Raw genomic sequence first — 20071 nt, 5'->3', positions numbered from 1 at the left:
ATATTTATATATCACTGACTTCTTAAAAAGGTATAATGAAATGGTATTTAAAAGAACTCTTGAGGTTCATATTTTTTTGCCATACCCTATAATTTACAAAGTTTTATCTATCTCTTGACTTTCTCTGCATCCACCTCATAAGTCACACTCCTGTTAGAGTCTTAGGACATTTAGTTATTGATGTTTTTCTTTAGTTGCTAGCTAGTTGGAAGGGAATGCTGAAGCAAAGATTTTATATGCTTCTATTTACATGAATTTATATAATAGGGACGATTGTGGTGGTGTATCTCTGTGTGTTAGAAAACAGGGAAATGGGGATACTGGTAGCCTGTAAAACTCTGTGCTATGTTGAAGGAGTTGGGTATTAAATAATTTCTGTATGATATTTGGTTCTAAATGGAGCTAATCCTAAGATGTTGCATCTGGATTTGACTATTTGGATTTCTTTTCACAGGATGAAGGAGTTGTTAAAGAAATCCCTATTACTCACCATGTTAAGGAAGGATATGAGAAAGCAGATCCTGCACAGTTTGACTTACTCAAGGTTCTTGGTCAGGGATCCTTTGGAAAGGTAATGAATGCTTTTTTCTACATTTGTTTCTCTTCTAAACATTTAGCAATAAAGTGTACACATAGAAATCTGATAAATGTGCCATTTCTAAACTTGTCAAAGGATAGACACAAAGGTAACTCTCTAATTTTACTCCTTTTATTTCTGTTGTACTTTTAGTCTCATTTCTTTATACTGCTCTATAATAATCAAGATTTTCCAATCCCCTGAGCTCATTGACTTCTCTAGGACAAAATACAGCATGCTGTTTATTTGCTGCCTAAATCAGGGTAGTTTGAGTTTTGTAAAACAGGTCTTCCTTGTTTCCCTGTTCACATGCTGGCATGATCACAGCTTGCTCTCTCCTGGTGATTGCATCTATATTCCTTACCTCTATCACAGAAGTCAAAATGTATGTATCAATTCATGTATGAATGCATGGATTCATCTATTATCTGTTAAAGCAGTATGTGGATAAAGTACAGCAAGGGTAGGTATTGGGTGACGTATTGGTTATGTGAAACTCCTGCCTCCAAGGGGCTTAAATTTCAAGGGAGAAAGCAAGATTGAGTAAGATTAACTCTAACACTTACTATTAAAACTGTTTATTAAGTGCTTAATGGCATATGATTCTTGGAGAAGAAGTATATAGGTCTGGTTCCTGACTTTTGTATGTGTAACATCTAGCACATGAAAATTATTGCTTTAGGAAAGCAGCAACAATTTAAGGGGAGAAACATAAGGAGAAACTACTAATTTCAGGTGGCCAAGATTTAGTTTCAAAGGGGAAAATAAGTCAATTGAACAGTGATTATTTATTATGCTCTGAAACATTTTATAAGAAAGACATTTATTGAACACCCAGTGTGTGTACAGCAGTTGTAAAAGCAGTATTGGTGAATATAAAATAGATGTTAATGGTCTTAAAGTAGCCTGATATTTATGCTGTATAGAATATGATATTTAAAATATAGGGAAACACTTTCAGGACAAAAATGACAGACTAGGGTGGATTATGTTTTGGCAGTGAGTTGGTACAGGAGATATATGAAGACAGGGAGATAGGACTTGAATAGTTGTTCCAGGGACAGTAAAACTAGAAGAGCTTTTAATAGATTGTGTTGGGAGGTATTTATAGAACTGACCTGTAGAGTAGGCATGTGCATTCTGCACACCTTTATTTTTTAAAGTTTCTAAAAGTTCTTTTAGAACAATATTCTTCAACTATTTTTCATTATATTTTTATGATGTTAATTTTAGAGGAACAGTGATGTACTTTTATATCCCAAATATATACATATTGACTTTAATAAAATCTCACCAGGCAAACATTTCAAGCCGCTAAAAGTATTTTTTTGTCATTTGATGTCCATATTTATTCATATATGTGTTTATTTATATCCAGCTTTGTTCCAGAAAGGATTTAAGGCTTTCATAGATGAATGCTAAATAAAATAAAATTTAAAAATAAGTGGAGAAGATAATGAAATCAGAAAAATTAGAACAGGAAAGATTAGATGAAGCCAGGAATGCATTCTTTTCTTCACAAACGCATGGCATAAAGGCCTATGAGTCTTCTAGAAGTAGGACAAAAATGAAGACTTAAATTTTCTGGCAGCCATTATAAAGAAACTGATATATTTACTTGTATGATTATTGACAATATCTTTAAGGTAGAAACACATCAAGCAGACCAGAGAAATTTTTCTCATGGGACTTCATACAGAGAACACAGTATGACATAATGAAATGTCTTCAATAACGTCTTCACATTAAATATAGCAACATGCTGAAAAGTTCTCAATGTAGTCCTTAAATTCAGGGAACACTCAGCTTTGTCTGTGCAGGATCTTTGGTTTAACAAGACTATTACAGAAGCTTTTTTAAAATTCCTAATACTAAAATACAGAATAGTGATCTTGATGGAGTTCATCAACCAAAGAATTATTAAGAAGATGGTTTATTTTATTTTCTTCCTAGGATGTGAACATACTTGCTTGTCAGTATTACATCATTTGCGTAGGCATTGTGTGGGTGTGACTTGTTATATACTGAACCTGTTCAGGAATTTGGCCAAGGCTGTGAATCAGATAAGTGTAGGAGCAATTCCAAGAAACTTTGGGCTGCAGTCTTAAGTTTTTCTACAAAAGTTCCATTATTAAAATGCAATAAATGGAGTTTTAGCTTATATAAATCCTTGTGACATTAAATATCTTTATAGTCTATTTAATAGGGGAAAAACCATACTAAAGTCAGTTGTCAAATTGTACTTTAAAGAAGCATGCATTATCATCATGAAAGATGCATATAAAATTCTGTATTTAAGCACACGAAGTATAATGTTATTAATGTATCGATTGAAATGTAGTGTACCAAAAAACTCACATTAATTATTTTAAAACACAGTCAAATAAAATACATTAAAATATGTTTGAAATAGACTAACTTTCCTTGTTTTTCACATGCCCAGTCATATTTACACAAAGCATACATAAAATTCGTGGATTATAACTTTTTTTTTTGCTTTTGTGATAGTAAAGCCTTTAACTATAGGACTTAGAAATGAATTTTTGAAAATATTAGATCCGTGCCCTCTTAAGTAATTGATTAACTACCAAGAGATAGTTTTAAAAATATATATTTACATCTTAAAATTTTTTGTGCTTGGTCCTTTCTTTTTAGGCAGGGTTAAAGCCGTGAGATCTTTCAGTTCACTTCAACAAACATTTATTGAGTACTTCTTAATGGAAAGTATAAAAGTCCATATGACCAAGAGAAAAGTACGTTGGAGTAACTAACTCATTTCTCTTCTGGACAGTTTCTGAGAATTGGGTTAGGGTGACTGAAAAGAAACCTCTCTGATCAGGATTAATATCTTTTTAGATACAGTAGTTTGAAGCCACCCAACTTCTTCTGTAGTTGATCATGGGAAGAAAGCAGAGTGAGATGATATTTTCTTATGCTAGGAAAGTTCACCCATAAGACCTCAAAATCAGGTGATGAACAAGTAAACAATTACTTTGCTACACTGTTAATGATGGCTTCTATTAGATGTCATATTGGGATACTAGTGAGTCTTAGAAGAGCTAGGGAAAAAATGACTGGTTTGTGCAAGTGTCTTCCTGAAAGCCTGTACTAGTTTTTTCTTTCTTCCTTGATTGCTTCTTATTGTTCTCTATACTCCATTCTTTTAAACCCTACTAAGGGCTATGTTCTAGAACAGTGGTTCTTAAAGTGTGGCCTGTCTAGCCCTAGGCATCCAGAAGATGCTTTCAGGGGTTCCTCAAGATAAAAACTGTTTCATAATAATACCAAGATACTATTTGTAAAACTTCTGGCACCTTGCCTCAATCAAGGCAGTGACTCCAAACTATATCAGTAGTTATTGTATTCTTCACTGCTACACACTTGCTGTTTAAAAAAATGCAAATTTTACTTAAGAATGTCTTTGATGAGGTGTTAACAATGATTAAATTTATCAGATCTCAACCCTTGAGTACACTTCTTTTTAATGTTGTGTGAGGAAATGAGAAGAACACATGAAGAACTTTAGCTGCATACCAAAAGAGGGTGATTGTCTCAAGGCAGAGCACTTGTGTGATTTTTTGAGTTGTGAACTGAAATAGCCACTTCTTCATGGAACACCATTTTTACTTGAAAGAATGATTGACAAACTATGTTTACTTAAACTTGGCTATTTGGTAGATATTTTCTCAAAAAGGAATGGAGTAAGCCTGTAATTTCATGGAAAACAACTATTTTTCTCAATGATAAAATTTGAGCTTTGAAGGAAAAATTAAAATTTTGGAAAATTTTTATGCCACCATGAGCTTGACATCTTAATACTCAAAAGACTTTTCTGATGAGATTGCTACTGTCAACATTTGGATGATCTGCGTAACTCAGTGAACCAATGTTTTTGAGATGACCAACACATGATATTATCAAATCAAACACGAGTACAAAATTCATTCAGAGTGTAAGGTAGATTAGTGGCTTATTGTGTAGCAGAATATGGACAGTTAATTGATATGGTTTCAGATTCTTCATTGCAGCCAACCTTTAAAAAACTGCCACTTGTCGGGGTTGGCCCAGTGGCATAGTGGTTAAGTTTGCACATTCCGCTTCAGCAGCTCGGGATTCACAGGTTTGGATCCCGGGCGTGGACCTATGCACCATCAAGACATGCTGTGGACCTACACATGGCTCATTAAGCCATGCTGTGGTGGCATCCCACATACAAAATAGAGGAAGATTGGCATAGATGTTAGCTCGAGGACAATCTCCCTCAAGCACAAAGGGGAAGATTGGCGATAGGTGTTTCCTCAGGTCCGATCTTCCTCACTCAGAAAAAGAAAAAATACCCCTTCCTCTTCCAAATACATATCTGTGTGAGTCCTGATTTTCTTCCTGTACTTGAAGCAAAACAACTTACTTGCAGCAGGTTGAATGTAGAAGCAGATATGAGAATCCAACTGTCTTCTGTTAAGCCAGATATTAGAGATTTGCAAAAATATAAATCAATGTCACTCTTCTCATTATTATTATTATTTTTTTGGTGAGGAAGATTCACCCTGAGCTACCATCCATTGCCAATCCTCCTCTTTTTTCTCACTTGAGGAAGATTGGCCCTAAGCTAACATCTGTGCCAGTCTTCCTCTATTTTTTGTATGTGGGATGCCTCCACAGCATGGCTGATGAGTGGAGTAGGTCCATACCCAGGATCTGAACCCATGAACCCAGGCTGCCGAAGCAGAGCGTGTGGAACTTGAACTACTAGGCCACAGAGCTGGGCCCAGATATTTTTGTTTTAGAAAATACAGTTATCTTTATAAAAGTATTTATGCTCACGTGTAACAGGTTTGTTTTTTAGTGAATTGATATGTAGTTAATTTTTTCTACTTTAATTTCTACGATGGTGAATATCAATAGATATAACCCACAAAAACAAAAAGCACTTTGGAGTCTTCAATAATTTTTAAATTTGTAAAGGATTCCTGAGACCAAAAAGATTGAGAACTGCTTTCCAGGAAGAGAATAATAAAGCTAGTTCTTCTTGTGGTAGAGTCATCACTCATGAAATGACTCCTTTGTTGTCATCATTTTGGGTCACATGATATTGATTAGGAAAAGGGAAACTGGTTATCTGCATTTCTTTGCCCTTATCACTAAAACCCAATGAACACTTTAGCGCTTAGGGTTAATACCATTTGCTTAATTTTGAAGCTTTTTGTGTGCGTGTTGTGGCAAGTCATTTAATTTACTGTTTAAAAAACTGATGAAGACTGCCTCTTAAATTAGCTATACAAATATGTACAAGTCTGCTTGTTTGCCAACTGAAAACTTGAAAAAAATGGATAAGAGAATATACATCTGGGTCCATAGCTTCTTTAGCTTGATCAATAGATTTTATTTGACATTTAGAGCCCCAGGATAATCAGTTGTGTGTGTACTCTGTCTGACCTAGGTTAAACGATATTCTTCAGTGATTAAAAAGCCTGATTTGGCACTGTTCATTTATAGGATATTAATTTAGTTTAATTTTTTTTTTGAGGAAGATTAGCCCTGAGCTAACTACTGCCAGTCCTCCTCTTTTTGCTGAGGAAGCCTGGCCCTGAGCTAACGTCTGTGCCCATCTTCCTCTACTTTATATGTGGGACTCCTACCACAGCATGGTGTGCCAAGCAGTGCCATGTCCACACCCAGGATCTGAACCAGTGAAACCCGGGCCGCCGAGAAGTGGAACGTGCACACTTAACCGCTGCGCCACTGGGCCGGTCCCTAATTTTATTTTTTAATGCTTCTGTTTTATAAAGGACACTGAGAGTAGGCTATAGGTATGTTAAATTTGACACTCTATGTTCAAATGCCTAACCATTTTCATCAGTGAAAAGTTACGGACTTTTAGGAATATCCTTTCCAGTAAAAGTAACTCGATGGAATGAATCCACTGAAATCTGTGGCAAGACACACACTTTCTTAGGGTTCTAAGTTGTTTGGGGAAGTCTTATTGGAGTTCAAACTAGATCTTAGACAACAAATTACATAGGGTAGTAGTTTTAATTTAACTCTTTCGATACAGAAGTAATGGTGATGTGCAAAATTTATGATTTGGTTCAACCCCTTCTTTTCTCCAAAGATAGTTTGACGTTGCGAAAACCAACCGTTTGTTACTATTTGGATTTTCTTGATTACACCAAGTACGGTATGAACTCTTTGCTACTGGTTCACTGTGAGACACTGAGAGTAAGCATTTAGAAACTTGTATAGAATTTGACAGAGTAATTTTATGTGTGCAATATATTAGTTTAAAAAGGGATTGTAGAGCCAGCCCTGATGATCTAGCAGTTAAAGGTTCGGGGCACTCTGCTTCAGCAGCCTGGGTTCAGTTCCAGAGTGTGGAACTACACTACCCATCTGTCAGTAGCCATGCTGTGGCGGCAGTGCACGTCGAACTAGAAGGACTTACAAGTAGGATATACAACCATGCATTGGGACTTTAGGGAGGAAAAACAAAAGAAGATTGGCAACAGATGGTAGCTCAGGGCAAATCTTTCCCTGCAACAAATGGGATTGTATTATGTATGACATTTAGATTTCATTTTTCTAAATAATTCATTTTGATTATATTTTATAAAAAGTGTGGTCTACAGATTGGAGGAAAGGGGAAAAGACTGGTTTGCCTTCACAGAAAGTGTGAGAAACACTACCTTAGATGATTGTGAAAACTCTAAACTTGAGTTTAGGTCTGATCCAGAGCTTTACTTTCAGGGTGGAAGAAAGCAGAGGTTCCTTGAAGTAAACACCCCTCCCAGTTGGCTGATATATAACTATCACATAAAAAGATCTGGAATAAAGGGTTTTGACCTATACCTTGGGAAAGAGGCAAGATCAAAGTGACTCAACAGCTCTCCCATGTGGAATTTTATGTGAACAAGTTAGTAACTTGATCACATTTTTAATTTAAGCAACACTTGAATAGAGCTTGTTGAGGATGGCAGGTTGAGGCAGTGAACAAGTTTTACTAATTAATTTTTAAAAATGAAACAGCCCTCAACTAATAAATAACTCATAAAACTGCAATCTATTCATATTTATCTTTATAACTGAGCCTTTTTAGGAACTTAGGTTTTAGTGAGTCATAATCTGAGTTTGAAAATATGAAATATTATTACTTAAGCTTCCTTAGTAACTTTAAAGGGTTTAACTTTCATTTGTTTATTGGGATAATTTGCCATCTTGATTCTTTTCCCTGCAGACAGATAAGAATTGCCTCTGATTTCTTATTAGAAAATAAAATGCCTGGTAACTTCTAGAATGAACCAATAAAGAAGTAGAAATGAAGGTATCAAATTAACAAGGGTCATCATGTTTGTTTGCCCTTTATTATGGTAACAGAAAGGAACTTGGATCTTAAAAGGAGCTCCCTTCCCTCCAGTTGTCTTCTGTTATGTTATTTATCTCTTACATATTGGTCTCTTACATCCCAAACTCCTCAAAGTCCATGACCATATCATCTATTTTTAAAATTTTCTTTTCTACGGTAGTATGTATAAGAGTGATTTACTATAAATGAATGAAAGTGAGAAAATATTAACTAAGAGTATGATTTATAGGGAAAGGTATATCTTTATAAAGTTAGAGAAAATGCAAGGACATATGTGTATGGTACTGTGTGTGTATAGCAAGAACGGCTTGAAATGAAAATTTTACTTTTTTTTTAAATTCTCCTATCAGGTTTTTCTTGTTAGAAAGAAGACTGGTCCTGATGCTGGGCAGCTCTATGCAATGAAGGTGTTAAAAAAAGCTTCTTTAAAAGGTAGAAAATTAGAAAGCTTATTAAAGTAGGATTTGGTAAAGCTTGTTTTAAGAAATATGCTGTATATTGCTTGTATAAGGTGAGTAGATTTAGTCTCCTTTTAACATTAGTAATTGTTACAGTTTCTAGCCAGTAAGTGATATTTCTAGGTTTGGTATTGGCATATGGCCTAATTTAGTGAGAGTGTACCCTGGTAAAAAGTGACGTTTTATTTAATTCAAAGTGAACTTATTTTATTAAGCTATGTTCTTTTATTTCAAGATTCTTAATTTTTTCTGTTCTTTCTGTTCCATATTGAGAAAGTGCAAACTCCTGCATACACTTATACGCATCATCTTCTGGGCTGTGACAACAATAACACTGTGCTCAGTTTTAATCAGTAAATTCATTTGAGCAATTAGAGGCTAACATATAATAAATGCATATTAGCCAAATATTAGTTTATGTCACTTTAACCCATCTCTAGGTCTAAACTGAATTTGCTGGCTTTCTGAGAATGTGGTAATTACTGTCTAGGAATATATAGACTGCAAATTTAGACACTTATAATGTTATATTTTATATTTTTACGTTTTTGGAGAATTATTGATAGAATCTCTACTGAAATTATATACAAGAGTAATATATTCTACCCTTCTATAACTTTTAGTTCGAGACAGAGTTCGGACAAAGATGGAGAGGGATATACTGGTGGAAGTAAATCATCCATTTATTGTTAAATTGCACTATGGTATGTAATCTCTTTTTAAAATTTATGGAATTACTTAATTAAGCTTTCCTTTCAGACAATAATATAACAAGAAATAAATAGTTCAAACTGATTTAATGCATTCGACTGTGTAAAATGTATTTATCTGAAATAAGAATCAATATCTAGCTTATAGTTGTATTTCCTGTATTTGTTGGTTAGCTTGTCTAAGGTAACAAGATAGTGTCTTCTGATTACTTGTCTGGTAGTATTTCTGTACTCTATTGGGCTATACCTCCAGTGATCTCAGTCTATAGACTACTTTCATAATTTATTCAAAATATTCTGTTGTTTTGGAACATGTTCATAATGAGCATATTAATCTTATTTCCTGGTTCTAATGAAAAGGACCGTGTAGTTTTATTAATCTATTTGAGTTATTCTTCCTTATATTTGGAGGGAGAGGAATACTAGTGAGTAGTAGGTATAATAGAAGGTGAATTGGGAGTCAGACAGTTGAGTTGGAATCATGGCTCCATTGCTAATTTAATGTATGCATGAGATTGCAGAGTTTGGCTTTCCATGGGGAATTCAAAGGTATATACATCATAAATCACTCATACGGTCTACTTTGTCACTTAAAATTTTTGAGATTTAAAAAAGTAGTAGCTATTGATTTTATTCTTAGATAATTTTGACAAATAATGCCTTAAAATATGTACCCAATTGTCTCTATAAAAAACCCTCAAGAAATTCCCACCCATTATTCTTTCACTCCGTTACCCTAATGGAATGAAAGTAGTATCTAAAGACCTCCTTCCTTGAATGTCCAGGATGTTATTAGATTAATCCGTAAACACCAGTTGTGTGCAAAACACTGTATTAAATGCAGTGGGCTCTAGAGGTCAGTCTCTGATGTCAAGAAATTTATAACCAGTAGGAAACACATACATGTAAACAAATTAATTGTACAAATCAAAATGGAATAAGTAGTGTAAGAGAGACATAAAGTACAATGAGATCTCAAAAGTAGTACTGAGAAATTCTGATGGGGAGGAGGGTGGGGATGCTCTAAGGAAAAGTGAAAAAGAGGAATTCTTTAATAGAGGAAAGCTTAATAGAGGAGATGGCATTTTTGTTGAGCTTGAAAGAATTAATAGATTTCAATAGACATGGAGGCAGAGTTCAGGCAGTTGCAGTAGAACATGATGCTCCATAAATCAGGAAAATGATGGTGGTAGAAGTTACTGTGTAAAGCCATACGCGAGGTTGATTATGTTCTGGGAAGGGGTTTATATCTATTTCAACACTAGGTTTAATTTTGAAATAATGTTATCCAGTAATGGACCATGTGAGTAAATGCTTAATTGCTTTATAGTGTTTAGTGATGAAATTACTAAATATACATATTAACTTAAAAGTATGCTAAGCTTTTTAAACCTTTAAGGTTTTGTTATTACATTCTAATTTCTGATTAGCCTTTCAGACTGAAGGGAAGCTGTATTTAATATTGGATTTTCTCAGGGGAGGAGATGTCTTCACAAGATTATCCAAAGAAGTGAGTATCTGTAAATTTTCACTATATTTTATTGAAACAAAACTAACAAAAATCGTTTTTGTTCTTTTGCTAATTACCTTTTTCCTATAGAAATTTTAAATGGTAATTATTCTGTTTGTTTCATTGCATAGTATATAATGGATGTGCCAGTTAATGACATTTTCTGTCTACCTGTCATTTAGATCATCTCAGTGTGCTACTCATTATTCTCTTAGGCACAAGATCAGTATAAATGGGTGAAGTAGATAGGGACAAACCTAGGACTTTGGCTACTCAAGCTACCAAAATTCCTCTGTGAGTAGTGTCTAATTTATTCATGTTTAAAACAGCTTTATGGAGGAATAACTGACATACAATAAACTGCACATATTAGAGTATACACTTTGATAAATTTTGACATTTTGTATGCACTTGTGAAAGCATCATCACAATCAAAAATAATTAGCTTATCCATCATCCCCAACAGTATTCTTGTGCCCCTTTGTGATGCCTCCCTCCTGCCCTGCCCCTACTGAATCTGCTATCACTGTTTGGTTTGCATTTTCTAGGACTTTATATAAATTGAGTCATATATTATGTATTCTTTTTTTATCTGGCTGATTTAACTCAGAGTAATTATTTTGAGATTCATCCATGTTGTTGCATGTATCAGTAGTTCATTCATTTTTATTGCTGAATAGTATTCCAGTGTATGGATTTACCACCATTTGTTAATTCATTCACTTGTTGATGGATGTTTGGGTTGTTTGCAGTTTTGGATATTGCAATAAAGCTGCTACAAACATTCATGTGCAAGTGATTGTATGTACATGTGTTTTCATTTTTTATGGTTAAATACCTATGAGTGTAATGACTGGGTTGTATAGTAGGTGTATGTTTTAACTTATCTTAAAGACACTGTCAAACTGTTTTCCAAAGTGGTTATATAATTTTTACCTTCCCACCAGCAGCATATGAGAGTTTCATTTGCTCCACATCCTTGCCAACACTTGGTATAATCAGTTTCGTTTTAATTTTGGATATCTGATAAGTGTGTAGTGGTACCTTGTTGTGATTTGAATTGCATTACCCTGATGACTAATGATGTTGAGCATCTCTTCATACACTTATTTGACATCTCTCTATCTTCTTTGATAAAATGTCTGTTTAAATCTTTGGCCCATTTTTTATTGGGTTGTTATTTTTCTTACTGAGTTTTGAGAGTCTTCATATATTTTGGATGGTAAGTCCTTTACCGTATATGTTATTTGCAAATATTTTTTTCTGGTCTATACTTTGTCTTTTCATTCTTTTTAACAGTGTCGTTCAAAAAGCAGAAGTTCTTTATTTTGATAAAGTCTGATTAATGATTTTTTTCCTTTTATGAATTGTGTTTTTGGTGTCCTATTTAAGGAATATTTGCCTAATCTCGTCACAAAGATTATCTTTTTCTCTTATGTTTTCTAGAGGTTTCGTAGTTTTAGGTTTTGCATTTAAGTTTATAATCCATTTTGAGTTCATTTTAGTATATGGTGACAGCTATGTGTTGAAGTCAAAGTCCGTTTTTTCTTTTTTGGCATATAGATATCCCATTGTTCTAGCATTATCATTGGAAAGACTATGCTTTCTCCACTGAATTACCTTGCATTTTTTTGAAAATCAGTTTACCATATATGTGAAGGTCTATTTCTGGACACACTATTCTGTTTCATTGATCTATTTGTCTATCTTTATGCCAATACCACACACTTTCTTGATTACTGTACTTTCATAATGTATTTTGAAGTCAGGTAGTGGAAATCCTTGAGCTTTGCTCTTTTTAAAAATTGTTTTGCCTTTTCTAGGTCCTTTGCATTTCCTTATCAATATTTAAATCAGCTTTTCATTTTCTACAAAAAAAAAGCCTGCTGAGATTTTGGTTGGAATTGCATTGAATCTATAGGTCAATTTGCAGATAATTAAAATTTTCACAATATTGAGTCTTTCAATCTATGAAAATGGTATCTCTCTCCATTTATTTGAGTTGTCTTTAATTGCTCTCAGCAATGTCTTTTCATTTTCAGCGGACAGGTCTTGCACATCCTTTGTCACATTTATTTCTATTTTCTGTTTTTACATCCCTTTGTAAATTAAATTGCTTTCTTAATTTCATTTTTAAATTAGATAGGAATACAATTGATTGTTTCGTATTGAACTTATATCCTACAATCTAACTAAACTTACTTATTGCATCTAGCAGTTTTTTTGTAGACTCCATAGAATTTTCTATTTGTAATCTGCAAACAAGGAGTTTTACTACTTCTTTTCCATTATGGACGTCATTTATTTCTTTTATTTGTCTTGGTACATTGGCTTGACCCTCAAGTCCAGTGTTGAACTGGTAAGAGCAGACATTCTTGCCTTATTTGTGATCTTAGGGGGGAAGCCTAATTTCACCATAAATTGCGAAGTTAAGTATAGGTATTTTCACATGTTCTTTATCATGTTGAGAAAGTTCCCTTCTGTTACTAGTTTTTTGAGAGTTTGTATCAGGAATGTATATTAGGGTTTGTCAAATTCTTTTTCTGCAATTATTGAGATAATCGTGTTTTTCCTTCTTTAATCTTTTGATGTGGTGAATTATATTGATTGATTGTCAGATGTTGAAGCAGCCTTGTATCTGTGGATGAACCCTATGTAGTCATGATGTATTATCCTTTTTGCATGTTGTTGGATGATATTTGCTAAAGGCTTGTTAAGAATTTTTACATCTGTTTTCATGAGGGATATTTGTAGTTTTCTTATATTGTTTATGTCTAGTTTTAATGTCAGAACAATCCTGGTTTCATAGAATGAGTTGGATAGTGTTTTATCCTCTTCAATTTTCTGGAAGAGTTCAATGTTAAATTGTCATTAAATGATTGCTAGAATTCACCAGTGAAGAAGCCTGAAGGTTTTTTTTAATGGTAAGGTGTTTAACTACAAATTACATTTAATAGACTAGGGCTTTTCAGTTTATCTTTCTTTTTGAATGAGCTTTGGTATCTTCTGTCTTTTAAGGAATTTGTCCATTTCATCAAAGTTTTCAAATTCATTGGCAGAAAGTTGTTCATAATATTCCCATATTATCTTTTTTATAGCTGTAGAATCATTAGTGATGTTCATACTGTCATGCCTGATGTTAGTATTTTGTGTCTTCTCTTGTTTTTGTCTTGCTTAGCCTTGCTAGAGGTTTATAAATTTTATTGTTCTTCTTAAAAAAAAAATCAGCTTTTGGGTTCACTGATTTTCTCTATTGTATTTCTGTTTTCTGTTTCATTGTTTTTCACTTTAATCTTTAGTACTTCATTTCTTCTGCTTACTTTGTGTTTCACTAGCTTTTTTGGTTTTTTTTTTTTCGTTGATAAACATGTCAGTGTATATCTCTGAAATATACAGACCTTGAAAAAATAATCACAGTACAATTAATCCACCTAAAATGAATAATTCTTTAATATCACCCAAAATGCAATTAGTGTTCAAAGTCACCGATTCTTTCATTATTTTTATTTTTTTACACTTCGCTTGTTTGAACAAGGATGCTAATAAGACCTATACACTGCATTTAGTCTGTCTCTTAAATTTCTTTTAAACATAATTTTATAGGATCCTCTCCATATTTTTCTTTGCATTTTATTTGTTAAGGAAGAGAGAGGACGGTTGATATCTTGACAGCTCAGTGGTGAAAAGGAGGTGTCCTCAAATCGTGTGGCCTAGTTATATTTCATTTTATTTTCTTTTAGTGAACTTTCTGTTGAAATATTGCCTATACACAGAAAAGTACACAAATCATAAGTGTGCAGCTTGATAACTCTTCATAAATGAACACACCCATGTAACGACCACCCAGGTCAGGAAACAGAACCTTGTCGGGCCCTCCTCCTGCCCTCTCCTGGTCTCTACTGCCCCACAGACGTGACCTGACTTATTCATACCACAGATTCATTTGCCTCTTTTTGAAGTTTATGTAGATAGAGCCACACAACATTCTCTTTTGTGATTTGTGGTCTTTTGCTCAATATTATGTCCACGTTGTTGCTTATGGCAATGGTTTGTTCCTTCTCAATGCTCTATAATATTCCACTGAATATGAATATACCACCATTTGTTTATCCATTCTAGTGCTGATGGAACATTTGGGCTGTTTCCAGTCTTGGGCTGTTACAAATAGTGCTACCGCAAACGTTGCAGTGTGTGTGTTTCTTTGGGTACACACTTGGGAATGAATGTTACACCTGCTCGTGACCATCTAGGTTTTTACTGTGGTTCTACTGCCTAACACGTGTGTGACCTTGAGCACATTACTTCCCCTCTCCGGCCTCAATTTCTTTTTTTTTATTTTTTTTTATTTTTTTTTATTTTATTTTTTTTATTAATGTTATGATAGATTACAACCTTGTGAGATTTCAGTTGTACATTTTTGTTAGTCATGTTGTGGGTACACCACTTCCCCCTCCGTACCCTCCCCCCACCCCCCCTTTTCCCTGGTAACCACCGATCAGATCTCCTTCTCAATATACTAATTTCCACCTATGAGTGGAGTCATATAGAGTTCGTCTTTCTCTGACTGACTTATTTCGCTTAACATAATGCCCTCGAGGTCCATCCACGTTGTTGTGAATGGGCCAATTTCGTCTTTTTTTTTGGCTGAGTAGTATTCCATTGTGTATATATACCACATCTTCCTTATCCAATCATCAGTTTCTGGGCATGTAGGCTGGTTCCATGTCTTGGCTATTGTAAATAATGCTGCGATGAACATAGGGGTGCAACGGACTCTTGAGATATCTGATATCAGGTTCTTAGGATAGATACCCAGTAATGGGATGGCTGGGTCATAGGGTATTTCTATTTTTAACTTTTTGAGAAATCTCCATACTGTTTTCCATAGTGGCTGTACCAGTTTGCATTCCCACCAACAGTGTATGAGGGTTCCTCTTTCTCCACAACCTCTCCAACATTTGTCGTTCTTGGTTTTGGATGTTTTTGCCAATCTAACGGGGGTAAGGTGATATCTTAGTGTAGTTTTGATTTGCATTTCCCTGATGATTAGCGATGATGAACATCTTTTCATGTGTCTATTGGCCATATTCATATCTTCTTTTGAGAAATGTCTGTTCATGTCCTCTGCCCATTTTTTGATCGGGTTGTTTGTTTTTTTGTTGTTAAGCAGTGTGAGTTCTTTGTATATTATGGAGATTAACCCTTTGTTGGATAAGTGGCTTGTAAATATTTTTTCCCAATTAGTGAGCTGTTTTTTTGTTTCAATTCTGTTTTCCCTTGCCTTGAAGAAGCTCTTTAGTCTGATGAAGTCCCATTTGTTTATTCTTTCTATTGTTTCCCTCAACTGAGGAGTTACAGTGTCCGAAAAGATTCTTTTGAAACTGATGTCAAAGAGTGTACTGCCTATATTCTCTTCCAAAAGACTTATTGTCTCAGGCCTAATCTTTACTTCTTTGATCCATTTTGAGTTTATTTTGGTGTGTGGTGAAAAAGAATGGTCAATTTTCAATCTTTTGCATGTGGCTGTCCAGTTTTCCCAGCACCATTTGTTGAAGAGACTTTCTTTTCTCCATTGTAGGCCCTCTGCTCCTTTGTCGAAGATTAGCTGTCCATAGATGTGTGTTTTTATCTCTGGGCTTTCAATTCTGTTCCATTGATCTGTGGACCTGTTTTTGTACCAGTACCATGCTGTTTTGATCACTGTAGCTTTGTAGTATGTTTTGAAATCGGGGATTGTGATTCCGCCGGCTTTGTTTTTCTTGCTCAGGATTGCTTTAGCAATTCGCGGTCTTTTGTTCCCCCATATGAATTTTAGGATTGTTTGTTCAATTTCTGTGAAGAATGTTCTTGGGATTCTGATTGGGATAGCATTGAATCTGTATATTGATTTAGGTAGTATGGACATTTTAACTATGTTTATTCTTCCAATCCATGTGCATGGAATGTCTTTCCATCTCTTTATGTCATCGTCAATTTCTTTCAAGAAAGTCTTGTAGTTTTCATTGTATAGATCCTTCACTTCCTTGGTTAAGTTTATCCCAAGGTATTTTATTCTTTTCGTTGCGATTGTGAATGGGATAGAGTTCTTGAGTTCTTTTTCTGTTAGTTTATTGTTAGTGTATAGAAATGCTACTGATTTATGCACGTTAATTTTATACCCTGCTACTTTGCTGTAGTTGTTGATTATTTCTAATAGTTTTTCTGTGGATTCTTTGGGGTTTTCTATGTATAGGATCATGTCGTCTGCAAACAACGAGAGTTTTACTTCTTCGTTACCTATTTGGATTCCTTTTATTTCTTTTTCCTGCCGAATTGCTCTGGCCAGCACCTCCAGTACTATGTTGAATAGGAGTGGTGAAAGTGGGCACCCTTGTCTTGTTCCTGTCCTCAGAGGGATGGCTTTCAGCTTTTGTCCATTGAGTATGATGTTGGCTGTTGGTCTATCATATATGGCGTTTATTATGTTGAGGTACTTTCCTTCTATACCCATTTTACTGAGGGTTTTTATCATAAATGGGTGTTGGATCTTGTCGAATGCTTTCTCTGCATCTATTGAGATGATCATGTGGTTTTTGTTTTTCATTTTGTTGATGTAGTGTATCACGTTGATTGACTTGCAGATGTTGAACCATCCCTGTGTCCCTGGTATAAATCCCACTTGATCATGGTGTATAATCTTTTTGATGTATTGCTGTAATCGGTTTGCCAAAATTTTGGTGAGGATTTTTGCATCTATGTTCATCAGTGATATCGGCCTGTAGTTCTCCTTCTTTGTGTTGTCCTTGTCAGGTTTGGGGATCAGAGTGATGTTGGCTTCATAGAATGTGTTAGGGAGTTCTCCATCTTTCTCAATTTTCTGGAACAGTTTGAGGAGAATAGGTATTAAGTCTTCTTTGAATGTTTGGTAGAATTCTCCAGAGAAGCCGTCTGGTCCTGGACTCTTGTTTTTGGGGAGGTTTTTGATTACCGTTTCTATTTCCTTACTTGTGATTGGTCTATTCAGATTCTCCATTTCTTCCTGATTCAGTTTGGGGAGATTGTAGGAGTCTAGGAATTTGTCCATTTCTTCCAGGTTGTTCAATTTGTTGGCATATAGTTTTTCATAGTATTCTCTTATGATCTCTTGTATTTCATTGTTATCTGTTGTGATTTCTCCTCTGTCATTCCTGATTTTGTTAATTTGCGATTTCTCTCTTCTTTTCTTGGTGAGTCTGGCTAGGGGTTTGTCAATTTTGTTAATTCTTTCGAAGAACCAACTCTTTGTTTCATTGATCCTTTCTATTGTCTTTTTTGTTTCAATATCGTTTATTTCTGCTCTTATTTTTATTATTTCCCTCCTTCTACTGACCCTGGGCTTTGTTTGTTCTTCTTTTTCTAGTTCTGTTAGGTGTCGTTTGAGGTTGCTTACGTGAGCTTTTTCTTGTTTAGTGAGGTGAGGTGAGCCTGTATTGCAATGAATTTCCCTCTTAGGACTGCTTTTGCTGCATCCCAAATGATTTGGTATGTCGTGTTCTCATTTTCATTTGTCTCCAGATAATATTTGATTTCTTCTTTAATTTCTTCAATGACCCCTTGTTTGTTGAGAAGCGTGTTGTTTAGTCTCCACATTTTTGCACCTTTCTCTGCTTTTTTCTTGTAGTTGATTTCTAGTTTAATAGCGTTATGATCAGAAAAGATGCTTGATATTATTTCAACTCTCTTGTATTTATTGATGTTTGCTTTGGTTCCCAAAATATGGTCAATCCTTGAGAATGTTCCATGTGCACTTGAGAAGAATGTGTAACCTGCTGTTTTTGGATGAAGTGTTCTATATATATCTATTAAGTCCATCTGGTCTAATTTTTCATTTAATTCTATTATTTCCTTGTTGATTTTCTGTCTGGATGTTCTGTCCATTGGTGTTAATGGTGTGTTGAGGTCCCCTACTATTGTTGTATTGTTGTTGATGTCTTCTTTTAGTTCTATTAAGAGTTGCTTTACAAATTTTGGTGGTCCTGTGTTGGGTGCGTATATATTTATAAGTGTTATGTCTTCTTGGTGGAGAGTCCCTTTTATCATTATATACTGTCCCTCTTTATCTTTCTTTATCTGTTTTGCTTTGAAATCTACCTTGTCTGATATTAGTATAGCGACACCTGCTTTCTTTTGTTCATTATTAGCTTGGAGTATTGTTCTCCATCCCTTGACTCTGAGTCTGTGTTTGTCTTTGGGGCTGAAGTGTGTTTCCTGGAGGCAGCATATTGTTGGATCTTGTTCTTTGATCCATCCTGCCACTCTGTGTCTTTTGATTGGGGAGTTCAATCCATTTACATTTAGAGTGATTATTGAGACGTGGGGGCCTACCACTCCCATTTTGTGTCTTGTTTTCCGGTTTTCTTCAGTTTCCTTTGTTTCTCGTCCCATGGTTTAATCTGTTCTGATGTAGATCTGCTACTCTCTGTTGTTGTCCTTCTACTTATCTCCTCTGCTCTTGGTTTTGTAGCCCCTTTCCTTTTTTGGATTTTTCAGGAATGAGGGTTTTCCTGAGGATTTCCTGAAGAGGAGGTTTTGTGGCAATGAACTCCCTTAATTTTTGTTTATCTGGGAAAGTTTTTATTTCTCCATCGTATTTGAAGGATATTTTCGCTTGGTAGAGAATTCTCGGCTGTAGATTTTTGTCCTTCAGATTTTTGAATATATCATTCCACTCTCTTCTAGCCTGTAAAGTTTCTGCTGAGAAATCTGCTGATAGCCTGATGGGGGTTCCTTTGTAGGTTAGTTTCTTTTGCCTGGCTGTCCTTAATATTTTCTCCTTGTCGTTGACTTTTGCTAGCTTCACTACTATATGCCGTGGAGTTGGTCTTCTTGCATTGATAAAGTTTGGAGATCTATTGGCTTCTGTCACCTGAAGATCCATCTCCCTCACCAGATTTGGGAAGTTCTCAGCCATTATTTCTTTGAATAGGTTTTCTGCCCCTTTCTCCTTCTCTTCTCCCTCTGGTATACCTATAATCCTTACGTTGCATCTCCTAATTGTGTCTGGTAATTCTCGGAGAGTTTCTTCATTTCTTTTAAGTCTTGCTTCTCTCTCCTCCTCTGCCTGCAACAATTCTATATTGCCATCTTCCAAATTGCTAATTCTTTCCTCCATATTATCGGCCCTACTGTTCAGAGCATCTAGATTTTTCTTAATCTCCTCTATTGTGTTCTTCATTTCCAATATTTCTGTTTGGTTCTTCTTTATCGTATCAAACTCTTTTGTGACATAGCTCCTGAACTCGTTGAGTTGTCGGTCAGAATTCTCTCTTAACTCATTGAGAATCTTAATGATGGCTGTTTTGAAGTCATCATCATTTAGGTTATATATCTCATTTTCTTTGGGATTGTTTTCTGTGTATTTGTTACTTTCTTTCTGTTCTGGAGATTTAATGTATTTTTTCATATTGCTTGATGTTGTTGATTTGTGCCTCCGCATGG

General features: G+C 34.9%; 1 protein-coding gene across 5 annotated transcripts in view; it reads left to right on the top strand.

Annotated features, from left to right (window-relative positions):
• Positions 1–20071, top strand: part of RPS6KA6 (ribosomal protein S6 kinase A6) — a 150918-nt gene that overhangs the window by 69545 nt on the left and 61302 nt on the right. For all 5 annotated transcript variants that reach the window (XM_070502460.1, XM_070502456.1, XM_070502458.1 and 2 more), the window contains 4 exons: positions 455–571; positions 8288–8369; positions 9019–9099; positions 10536–10615. In XM_070502460.1, the coding sequence (XP_070358561.1) occupies positions 455–571; positions 8288–8369; positions 9019–9099; positions 10536–10615 (360 nt within the window). The remainder of the gene's footprint in view (positions 1–454; positions 572–8287; positions 8370–9018; positions 9100–10535; positions 10616–20071) is intronic.

Source organism: Equus asinus, chromosome X (assembly GCF_041296235.1).
Source record: "Equus asinus isolate D_3611 breed Donkey chromosome X, EquAss-T2T_v2, whole genome shotgun sequence".
NCBI lineage: Eukaryota > Metazoa > Chordata > Mammalia > Perissodactyla > Equidae > Equus > Equus asinus.
This window is presented reverse-complemented; position numbering and strand designations above follow the sequence as displayed.